Genomic DNA, 12,349 nt, shown 5'->3' on the forward strand with positions numbered 1-12,349 from the left:
AATTGAATCTAAATTGTGACCGCCAAGCTGAGATTTTAAACCCATGTTCCCAGAACATTTAACCTAGCCTCTGATTTACAAGATCAATTACATTAGTACTGTCCCTACTTCCCCTTTAAGATTGTTTGTTTCTATATCCCAGGTGTCACTTTAACAGCAGTAAGAATAACAACAGCATTCCTAAACAGCAATTTCTTACTATGGTAGTTTCAAAGGTGGGGGTGGTATTCACTTTGTTTTAAAAAGCCTATACAGTGTCTGAAATCTGGTTGTCCAGAAAGCAGGGGTTTATTTTCTCTTGCGCACTGCTGGTACATTTGCAAATGAAAAGACTATTTTCTGGTTGATCTCATAGGATGAAATCAGCAAGAATTATAAGGACATAGGACTTGGCACTGTAGCAGTGCTTTAAGATCTGCCTTCCCTCACCCCTCCAGCCCTCCTGTTCTCTTGACACTTAGTATTCTGAATCTAATGTTGCTGGCTAGTTTCTGGTAGAAAATCAGAAACCAATACTATCTTTGTTCCTGTGAACACTTTATGAAGAAGTTGGTTAGTGTTTCAAAATATGGCATGTTCTTGGTAACGAGGCTGCCAGATTTGGGATGATATACCTGTAGTAATTGTACTATTTTTCACTTTAATTCTAGTTTTTTTTTAAGTTGAAAACTGGATACAGAATCTAGAAAACTGCAAATATATGGGCATACAAATAAGGACATACTATCAGCCATTCAGCTCATTGAACCTGCTCCACCATTCAATAAAATCATGCTGATCTGTTTGTTTTGAACCCTATATTCCAATCAACATACCCCCCCCCCCCTTCAAAAAGGTGTTTGAACCATAGAAAAATAATAGTACGTTAAGAGGCCATTCAGTTTATAGTTCTGTGCAGGCTGAATAAACTAATCTCCCGTTCTAATCCCACGAACCAGCACTTGCCCCATAACTTGCAGGTTACAGTGCTTCAGATGCACATCTAGTTTTGTTTTTGTGAATTGAAGGTTTCTGCTCCAGTATTAAATTGGGCAATGAATTCCAAACAGCCACTACCCTCTCAGTGAAAAACCTTTCTTCCTCATGTCCGCGCTAATTTTTCTATTAATGAATCCAAGTTAACAATTTTTGATTAAGTTAAGCAGAGATGCTGATCTCACTAAAAGCATATTCAGTTGAAATGACTTAGAGAGTGACTTTAAGTGAATGACCTCTTACTATGTGTACAGAAAACAAATGCTGGCGATCACAACAGATCAGACAGCATCTGGAGAGAGACAAGCTAACATTTTGAGTCGAGAAGATTTCACAAGAGCTGAAGTAAATGTTTTGCTCCTGTGTTGAGATCAACTGTTGGGATTTTTGATTCATTCCTGTCGAACAGTATTTCTGAACTTTGTCAGTGGTCCTTTCACGTTTGTCTTACTATGGATGTTTTTGCAATGAGGTTACATGTAATGCACTGAATCCTCAAGTGACTTTGTTTTCCTACATTTTCCAGGACTAAATGTACAAAATGGATTGTAAAATGTAATCTATTCTGTTGTCTAGCTTTCTCACAGAAATAATAATTGTAATTTGCTTATTCTGCTTTTGTGCTCTGAGTATTGCTGAAACAAATTCCAGTCAATTGCATTTTTAGCAGAATTAAAGAAGTAAATTCTATTTTTTGTTCTTGTTTCTCTACTTCATTGGATGAAACTTTTCCCAGATCTGTCCTTGCAACTTTATTTTTTCTTTGAAAGGGCTTCTACCTATTTATCTTTGTTTTATTGTACTGTGGTTGTGTTGATGTATGTAGCTAAGTACATGCCTTATCGAGTCGTGGTTTCCAAGTTATATGCATCCCCAAAATCAAATGGCTTGCTTGAACATTGCAGGAATTTCATGTAATGGATCAGTCAAAATGTGCAGTCTAGTTTTTCAATTTGTCCCTGGTAGTCAAAGTGTAACAATTTTTGAAATATATTTTATCCATTCTATTTCCCTGACTTAGCCTTTCTTAATTCCTTCAAAATGTTCAGCAAACCTTCCATCTTTGAACTCATGTTGCTATTCTTTACTAATTTACAATATTTTTAATAGGTTTCCTAATACAGCTTTGAACTTGGATTGCATTGCTGTATCTACCACTGATATTAAGCTAATTGATGTACAGTTGTCTGGACCTGACCTGGTCTAGTTGTTTGCCTGCACTGGCCTGTTTTTGTTTTATTCTTTCCTGGGATGGAAATTCCATTGTGACCAGTATTTATTTCCCATCTCTCATTTCTGTCAAGGCGGTCATCTTGAGCCATTGCAGTCTTTGGGGTGTAGTTCTGCATTCCGTGCCCTTAGTAAGGAAATTGGAAATATTGACCTGGTGACCTTCAAGGAAAAGTGATATAGTTCTAAGTCAGGATAGTGTGTAACTTGAAGTAGCGCTTGTAGTTGGTGGTGTTTGTATTTACTGCTCTTGCACTTGTAGAAGATTTGGAAGATATTGAAGGAAGGAGACGTGGAATCTTGCTGAAATGTGTCTTTACAGATGGTACATGTTATTGTTATCATGCATCGGTGGTGTAGGGAGTGGATTTTGAAATTGCTGGATGGAGAACCAATCGTATTAGGCTGCTTTGTCCTGGATGATTGGAAGCTTTTTGATTATTATTAGAGCTGTGTTCCAAATGTAGGATATTCCATCAGACCCCTCATTTGTTTCTTTCTAAATGGTGAGCGACCCATAGAATTCTCAGCCTCTGACCAGCTTTTGCAACAACAATATTTATATCACTCAGCCAGTTTACTTCAGCTCTTAGACGTTGATGGTAGGAGATTCAGCAGTGGCAATTTCATGTGCATCAAGGGGAGATGGTTGCATTTTTTTTGTTGGAGATGGTCATTTTATTGCATAGACTATCCTGGTCTCTATCGACCCAAGTCTGCATGTTGTAGTGGTGCATATGGGAATTGGTTATTCCAATATGAATGGAAAATGCTAATGACCATAGTGCAATTGTTAGGGACCTCTTATTTATAATTGGAAAATGAAAGGAAGGTCATTGAAGCAGTTGGTGATGGTTAGGCCTAGGACACTACCCCAAGGAACTAGGACTCTTGTGGGAGTGCCCCTACTTCTGAGTTAGACCAACGTTCCAGAGTTGTGCGATCAGGTTGATTTTAAAATCATCTACACAAAGGAATTATTGCTCCAGTGCCTTCACACTGAGATAATTTAATGTCCAGCAGTGATGCCACCTTCCTTTGGTGCTTAGTATGATTCCATTAAGTGGCGTGTTTTCCTGCTAATATACAGTACTAAGGTTTCGGTCAGGCTGTTTGATGTCACACTCTCTCCAATGCTGCCTTCATGTACCCTTGGTCTTCATTTAGGTTGTTTTGAAGACCATAGTTGTGTGATCCTGGCAGAACCAAAGTGAGCATCAATCAGCAGTGATGCTTGATAGCATTGTTGATGACGCCACCTGTTCTGATGATCTCGAGTAGACTGACATGTACTTTTTTGTGGTGTAGTGGTATTACCCATCCCTGAAGGGCAGAAGGTTCATTTTCAAGAGGATTGTCATAGTTGATATTGACAGATTTATTAAAACACCTATAGCTAATTTTCCATAATGCTAGTTTTGCAGGACCGTAATGGGACAACTTGGCAAGGGGCGCAGCTAATTCTGGAGCACGATTCATCTATAATTTTGCTGGAATCTTGATCCAATCTTTGGAGTATTCAGTGCCTTCACCTGTTTCTCGAAGTCACATGGAATGTATAAAGTTGGCTAAGGACTGGCACCCTTGATGTTGGGGACCACACCACAAGAGTGAGATAGATCATCTGTTCTGCATTTCTGTTTGAAGATGTGTGCAGTTGCTTCAGTCTAGTCACTGCATTTATGTGCTGGGCTTATCAATATTTGAGGATTGGGATATTTGTTGTGCAGCCTCTTCCTGTTGTTTGCCCATAATATTTCAAGACGAGATGTGGCAGGACTGCAAAATTTGAACTTGATATGTCTGTTTTGTTGCTGCTTAACTCTGTCATATGCTGTTTGTGCTACCTTTGTTAGTTGACACATTTTTAGGTAGGTCCAGTGCTGCTGCTGACATGTTCTTGAGCTCTTTACTGAATCAAGGCTGATCACCTGGCTTAATGGTGATGGTATGGTGGTCATTAACTTACAAATTGTTTGTAAGTTCTGCTACTGATGAACTTCAGTACCTCATAAATACCCAGTATGTGTTGCTTGATCAGTTTGAAAAAAACAGCATGGTGGTAGTGTCACGCAGCATGATATAGGATATCCAGAATTTGAAAGCAAGGTTTTGTCTCCCCAGGGATTGTCTGGTGGCCTTTCTTAGTAATGTTATGGGTTGATGCATTTGCTGGAGTTTGTTTGCAGAGGACTATGTCAAGTAAGTTATTCACTCAAGACTAGTCACACACCTAGTCTAGTGGCTGTCTTTTAGGACTCATCCAGCTTGGTCAGTAGTGCTGCTACCAGGTCAGTCTTGGTGATGATCATTAAGATTACGTTTTATAACCTTTGCTACTCTTGTGTTACTTCCAGTTCATGTATGTAGAGTATTGATTCATCAGGGGATGGTAGGTGATGATTAGCAGGAGGCTTCCTTACCTATGTTTGGCCTGATGTCTTGAAATGTCATAGATCCAATTTGTGAAGAACATTCTTCTGACTGGAAGTTCTGCCCACATGTAAGTCAAGTCCAAACCCACAGCAATATAGTTGATTCTTAACTGCCCTCTGGACAATAAATGCTGGCCTAGCCAGTAGTGCCCTCAATCTGTGAATGAATATATTTTTCAAAGAATCTTGACATTGTCATCATTCACCCCACATTTAATTGCTTTAATATTTGTTGGTAATTGCAGTATTTTAAAAAAGAACGGTCCATTAATTGTGATCAGACCTGAAGTACAGGTCCTGAATGCGCCTCTTGCCAGTTACTGCTACTCTTTTATATTATGATAAAATTGCATTGTCTTTTTAAAAAAAAACACGTAGTGGTTAATTTTCTAATATATCCAACAAGGATTTTAAGAGAAAATGCACTGAAATGGTTGTTCAGTGGCAAAACCTAAGAGCAAGGGAAAGTGTGTCTTTCGAGTTGTCCTGCACTTGCGGCTCTGAGACCAGTTAGTTTAGCACAAGCAAATTATGAGCAAGATCTGAATTCTCAGACAGATATGTATTTGAGTAAAGTGAGCAAAATCTGAGAGATGAAGAAAAAGTGAAATTTTCTTTTTTGGCAGGAAGTATAAAGAAGCAGAGTGTTATTTAAACAGAATGACTGGAGTTCTGAGGAGTAGAGGGATTGAGGTGTATTATACATAAGTCACAAAGTTGGTGTGCGTGTACAATAGCTCATCAAGATGACTAATGGGATTCTATTCTTTATGACAAGGAATTAAATATAAAAGTGAGGATGTTATGTGTCATTTACATGGGGAATTTGAGACCATATCGGAAATACCTTTTTTTGTTTTGGTATCCGCAGTTAAGGAAAAATGTTAAATTAGTAAAGGCAGTTCAGAGGAGATTTTGTAGAAATATTGAAGTATGATATTTGAAATGAGTGCTGTCTAGTGAGGATAGGTTGGACAGAATGTGCTTGTTTCCGCTGGAGTTTAGAGGAGTGAGGCTATGCTTGTTCAAGTATATAAAATCTTACCTTTACAAGGTGTGCATGGAAAGGATATTTTCTCTTGTAGATAAATACGGAATGTTTTTGTTTTAGGACCAACATGAGGAAACCCTTATTCTGAGGGTTGAATGCTCTGTTTCAGAACGAGGTGATTCAGTTTTTTTAAAGCAGCAGTGGGTAGATTATTTTTAGGTGAGGGAATCTAAAAGTTACTGGGTTAAATGGGAACGTAGAATTCGAAATTCAAACTGAAAGCCCGTTTCTAATATGCTGAAATTATTCACTTGTTTTGCAATTCTTCATGTTGTGTATTAGTTCTACTGTATCCATCTTGATCTTTGAAGAAAGATAAATATCAATGCAAATCTTAAATGTTAATGATGCAGTGAAGCAGTCAAAATATGAGACTGGATGGTCTTTTTTCAATAACTTCTACTTTTGCCAATAGTTACATAAATCCTATAATAGTGGATAATTTTGATCAAAGAGTGGAGGTTAGACAGGAACAGTGGGTAATTTCCACACTTGTGCTTTGTGATAAACTTGATGGCTCATATGTTTTACTATAGGGTAGGGAAGGCATTATAAAGCTTGGCATGCGAGATATAAATTTAACATCAATGTGATTAGTATACCAAAAACATATTGAATATCTGACCTTGTGAAAATGATGTCTTGACTGTTTAAAAGAGATGAGTGGAAGAGGTGGAAGAGCAGGATATTATCAATGTACACTTGGAAATCAATTCCATTAAAAGAAAAATCACCAGGAAGGCAGATAAGTAAGGAAAAGAAAAGTTATCAAGAATGGAATTTTTGGTATAACCAGAGATTAGATTGGAGATGAATAAGAAGCCATCGGTTGGAAAAACTTCAAAGATCTGGTCGTCTTATCAGTGGGATCTGACAACAAATATTGCAAGATGCTCGCTGAGCGAGTAGGTCAGAGGAAGCTAATGGATGAGTCGTGCGTGATGTGTAATTTCAGGACAGTGGGAAGGATGATAGTTTTTGGCTGTAAGGTGCAGTGCTGAGTACGATGCATAAACACCAGCTAACGTCACTTGGGGTTTTTAATACTCTAATATAGTAAACACTGTAGCATAGCTGTCAACGTCATTTATAACAGTTTCTGATCTTTGAGGCATTTTGGCTAGGTGAGAGTCCCAGTCTAGTAAGTAGAAATCTGATAAACTAATGAAATTAGAGCTGGATCAGAGTGTATGAATTTCCTTGGTTTTTGGTCATGTAAGTTTGTGTGGCTTCTTGGAAGCACACACACACACACACACTTATGTAAATTTTTAAGGACTATGGAAAACTGGAAGATATGGAACAGTTTGGGCACTTTCTGAATTTAAAACAAAGTTGTAACTATGTGCAGGAAATGTAGTCAACAGTTGAATATATGCTGTGGTCTTCCTGCTTTTATGGAAAGATGAGGACAATCTGGGATTGTGTGATGAGATGATCTTTATGCACTTGGTCAACCAGCATGGAAACAGACCCTTCAGTCCAATCAGTCCATGCTAGATGTGGACTGATTTGGTTCCTCTATTCTGTAACACTATCCAAGGCCCTACTATTAATTGTATTTGCTCTATCCCTGTTTGTTGTATGAGAAAGCAATGTCTTGCATTTATCTAGATTGAACTCCATCTGCCATTTTTCAGCTTGTTGATCCATTTGGTCACAATCCTTTTGTTATCTTAGAAAATCTTCATTGGCTACGATGCCACTAATTTTGGTGTCATCTGCAAACTTCCTAACCATGCCTCCTATATTCTCATCCAACTTATGTATATAAATGACAAACAAAAGTGGACCCAGACCTGATCCCTGCATTACATGGCTGGTGACAGGCTCCAGTCTGAAAAGCAACTCTCCACTGCTCTGTCTCCTGTTAAGTAATATGAAAAGGATATCAATTGACCATTTTTGGTAAATGAGTCAACACCATTTAGTGTGTCTGGTGGAGTAGTTGATTCCCAGCGTATCCTCCTGTAACAGTCATGACACCTACTAAAAATAACTAAAGGTTTCATCTCTATTAATTTTGACAGATCAAAACAACCTTTTATTTTAGGGACAGTACACAGAAAATTATCATTGACTTAAGCTGATGTTATGCAAGCATGATGGATCACAGCTACTATTTCATACCTGCACATTACTTGCATTTATGGTACAAATTTTTTATGGGTAATCCAGAAGAATTCAATCAGACATTTGTATCTGTTAAGATGGAATTGTAGTACAAGTATCCATTTTGTTTTTTTAGTTGTGGGTATAACTCCTCCATTTGGTAATTTTGATTATTTAACCTATTATACAGAAATAATTTCTTTGAAGGGTTCTTGAGATTTTCCCAAAGTGTGTGTTTTGGTTTTCAGCATGGCATTTCTGTTTTCATTTATTGCTGTGTGACATAAATGCCTGCTATATTTGTGTTGTGGAGTATTTGGACTTGTACAGAAGCAAAATTAGAAGGGATTCGTCAGAATTTTCAATTATGAACTCTTTGAGCTTTAAACCACAATACACTAGAAAAGTATTTATTTCCTAAATACCGCAATTTTTCAGTTGCTACAAGACAACATGCGTTCTCATAATTTAGCTCCCTAATAAAAGTTCTCTCAACTGACTTTTTTTATTTCCTGAGTGCCTTGCTGGCCGAAAATCTTTGTCTCTCTCTGCCACTGTTACCTGCACATTTTACCTGTCTGCTCTTTTTATGCCAGTCATCTTTGTCATCCCATAATTGACTCCTAATAGTACACATTGTGTACCAATATACAAGAAGCAATTAGCACTGATGTGTTTTGCTTGTGTGTTTTTCTTTGTAAAAGCCAAGCAAGGAAAGTATTAAAAAATAATTTGAACTGTTAGTCGAAAAGAATTGGTGCTCACCTTTAAATTTTGAGGTGCTACCTTGCTTTAATGGAAACCAGTTTGATACATTTGAGCTGGTTTTAGCTTTTCTTAAATATGCGTAGTCAATCAGGGGTAAAGGAAAGTGAAATTTGAGAATACTTCATTTGCAACCTTATGGTGAAACCTCTGGACAAAGAGCCCTTCTCAGCTGAAGTTGAATTTTATGTCTGGTAAAGAGGTGGCAGAGGTGAATACTTTTTGGTATGAAAGAAGTTGAAAAATTATTTTTTTCTGTGAAGCTGGATCATAAAATCTTGGTTTTCGAGCGCATGTGCAGTTATGGTCATGTTTCATTTCTGCAATGAGGTGCACATCATGCTGATTTGATTTGAGTTAATTAAAGGTTACGATACTGTGAAAATGCATGCCTCTTGAATTCTCAAAGTTTAATTGTTAGGGATGAATGTTCTACCTTTTAATGTTGAACTTAAGTGTTTGAGCAGTCTGTGAACATGCATATATTTTAGGAGGAAGTTCTGAAATGCATTAATACCGCGAAGAAGCTCCACTCAAAAAATGAACAAGTCGGCTTTGAGTTTCAGTTTGTCACTTTTTTGATGAAAGATGGAAAATGAGGCTTTTAAATACTCTGTAAATGCAGAACTGTGCTATATTTTCTTGTCCAACTTGTTTCTTAAATGAAAATTAATTTCCTGATAGTATGATTACAGAAAACATAAAATGATATTTGAAAGGCTAAAAAATTCAAGCTTTACTAAACATTTTTCTTTGTCTAAATAGAAACAAATAATTGTGGATCCCCTGAGCTTCAGTGAGGAACGTTTCAGACCATCTCTGGAAGAACGACTTGAGAGCATTATTAGTGGAGCAGCATTAATGGCAGACTCATCCTGCACACGTGATGATCGACGTGAGCGCATTGTGGCTGAGTGTAATGCAGTGAGACAGGCTTTGCAGGATCTGCTTTCTGAATATATGGGCAATGTAAGTCCTATTAAATTCATCTCAAGATTTAAATTTTATCTCATCCATTTCCACTAAAATGCTAACAATCTAACTTTCTTTCTGATCCTTTTATTTGGACTGACTTTGTACATGAGTTTCTTTCCTCAGGTACTGTCATTTTTCTTTTCAAACTAGCCATCATCACTTTTTTTATTTTTAAAAATTAAAAGCTCACTCTTCCCTTGTATCGTGCATCCAGCTAACTTCGACTACTTGCTGCTACAGTGGTTCTGTGGAATGCTTTGAATGCTAAATTGGCCTTTTTATAGAATTATAGAATCCCTATCTTGTAGAAACAGGCTGTTTTTCCCATCAAGTCCATATCAACTCTCCCAAGATCCCACACAACCCAACTCCTCTGCTCTATCCCTGCAGCCCTGCATTTCCCATGGCATATCCACCTAGCCTGCACACCCGTGGATGGTATGGGTAATTTACTGTAGCTAATCCACCCAACCTGCATATCTTGTGGGGTTGTGGAGGAAACTGGAGCATCCAGAGGAAACCTGTGCAGACACTGGGCGAACATGCCAACTCCACACAGACAGTCACCCGAGGGTGGAATGGAACTTTGTCTGGTGCTGGAGGCACCATTGCTAACTACTGAGCCACTGTGCTGCCCCACACTTTTTTATCACAGCATGAAAATTCATTCAACAGTACTTAAACCGCCACCACTAAAGAAGCAGACCATTGCTCATTGTGTGTTTATAAATGATGGATAGGTTTGGGGCAGTTTGAATTTGAGTTGTTCACTACTGCAGTTTCAAACCAGACCTGCTCTTGTTTCCACAATATTTATATGACTGGTGTAGTTTTCTTTCTGGTCAGTGGTAAAACCAAGATTGAATCTCTCCACCATCAACAACGATGGTAATATTTTGAGTGTCAGGTAGCTTGTTAGAAAGCATCTAATTGGAGATGGTGGTTGATGGTTTATAGAATCTCACAGCACAGAAACGGACCCTTTGGTCCAACCTGTCCATGCCCTCCAGGTTTCTTAAACTAAACTAGTCCCTTTTGCCTCCGTTTGTCCAATATCCTTAAACCTTTCCTATCTGTGTACCTGTCCAAATATCTTTGAAATGTTGTAACTGTACCTAAGTCTGCCACTTCCTCTGGCAGTTCATTCTCCACACATCGCTCTCTGATCCCTTTTTAAAATTTTCCTTCTCACATTTAAATTTAGTTTTGAGCTCCTCTACCCTAGGGAAAAGACCTTAGTTATTCACCTTATCTATGTCTCTCACGATTTTATAAACTTCTATAACGTCACCCCTCAACCTGTACGCTTCCAGGAAAAAAAGACCCAACCTATCTAGGCTCCTCTTATAACTCAAACCCTCAAGTCTCGGTAACATCCTTGTAGATCTTTTCTGCACCCTTTCCAACTTAATAACATCCTTCCTTCCTATAGCAGAGTGACCAAAACAGTACACAGTACACCAGAAATGGTCTCATCAACATCATGTGCAACCGCAACAAGATATCCCAACTCTTACAATCAGTGCTGTGAACAATGAAGTCAAGCATGCCAAATACCATCACCATTACCCTGTCTACCTGTGATGCCACTTTCAAGAAGCTAACCCCCCAGGGCCCTCTGTTTGACAACATTACTGTGGGCCCTACCACTAACTGTGTAAGTCCTACCCTTATTCGTCTTAGCAAAATGCAGCACCTCATCTTTATGTAAATTAAACTACATCTGCCATTCAACCCACTGACCTAGCTGATCAAGATCCCCTTGTGCTCTTAGGTTCCACGTATCAACCAAATCCTGAATATTGTCGTAGGTTAAGATGGTTGGGCCAGGATTGCAGTTTGAAGATTTGATTTATTATCAGTTTGCATCTTTGCATGTCACTTCAGAGAAATTTGTGGACTGCAAAACATCACACGTTTGCTTGGTCAGCCTGTGGCTATAAACTCCAAAGGGAAGCTGATTAACTTTTAATTCATGCCTTTGACACTTCCTTGAGAGTAGCAATTTGCATTGACAGCCGTGATTAATTATGTAGAATCAAAATATAGAACCTTGACTAACGATTGGAATTACCTGTTTATATGAAATGCAAGTTACGATCTGTTATTTTGTTCAAGAAACTCCACAATCCCCCTATGATGTATTGTTTCATGTGAAAATACAGCAGAGTTAGTTCTAACGTGAATTTGTTATCATGAGTTGATACTAATCATCATCATCATCGATGTTTACGCTTTACAATTTTAAAATCTTTTAACTTCAAATCTTGTCTTACTACATTGAACCTGAAATGTTGAGAGCAGTATAAACACAGAATATTGTGAACTCTTGCTTTAACTATCTGGATGCTACTTTTTAATCTATCTTGTTGCTCCTTATTATTTACTTTAATGGAGTATAATGTATTTACAGTTGTAAGGTTAGCGCAGATAAGTTTGTTCATTCGCTTTCTCTGCTTTAGTTATTTGCAGTTATCATTTCACTCTTATGTTTGAGATATTTGAGGTAATATTGTTCAATATTTTGAGTACAAAGCTGTGATTCTGTGCTATAGTTTGCTACTTTTCTTCAAGCCCCATTTCTTTTTTGGGTTTCTTTTAGCTGTACTTAAGCTCAACAGTTATGCAATAACAGTGGAATGGCACGTTTTGTTTCTGCATTTAGCATAACTTTAAAAGTGCCCTGGCTACCCAGTAGGCTCCTCAGATTTTAAGGACTGCTTCTATACTGAGCATGTTAAATGACTGAAGTAATGAACATTGATGTTTTGAAGAGACTCTCTGGTCTACTCAGCATAAAGGTAAA

The 12,349-nt window shown here is 37.9% G+C and overlaps 1 protein-coding gene across 3 annotated transcripts in view; it reads left to right on the forward strand.

Annotated features, from left to right (window-relative positions):
* The window catches only part of ctnna1 (catenin (cadherin-associated protein), alpha 1), a 292,857-nt gene that overhangs the window by 172,088 nt on the left and 108,420 nt on the right, over positions 1-12,349 (forward strand). For all 3 annotated transcript variants that reach the window (XM_072591040.1, XM_072591038.1, XM_072591039.1), the window contains one exon: positions 9,334-9,537. In XM_072591040.1, the coding sequence (XP_072447141.1) occupies positions 9,334-9,537 (204 nt within the window). The remainder of the gene's footprint in view (positions 1-9,333; positions 9,538-12,349) is intronic.

This window comes from Chiloscyllium punctatum, chromosome 20, assembly GCF_047496795.1.
Source record: "Chiloscyllium punctatum isolate Juve2018m chromosome 20, sChiPun1.3, whole genome shotgun sequence".
NCBI classification, from domain to species: domain Eukaryota; kingdom Metazoa; phylum Chordata; class Chondrichthyes; order Orectolobiformes; family Hemiscylliidae; genus Chiloscyllium; species Chiloscyllium punctatum.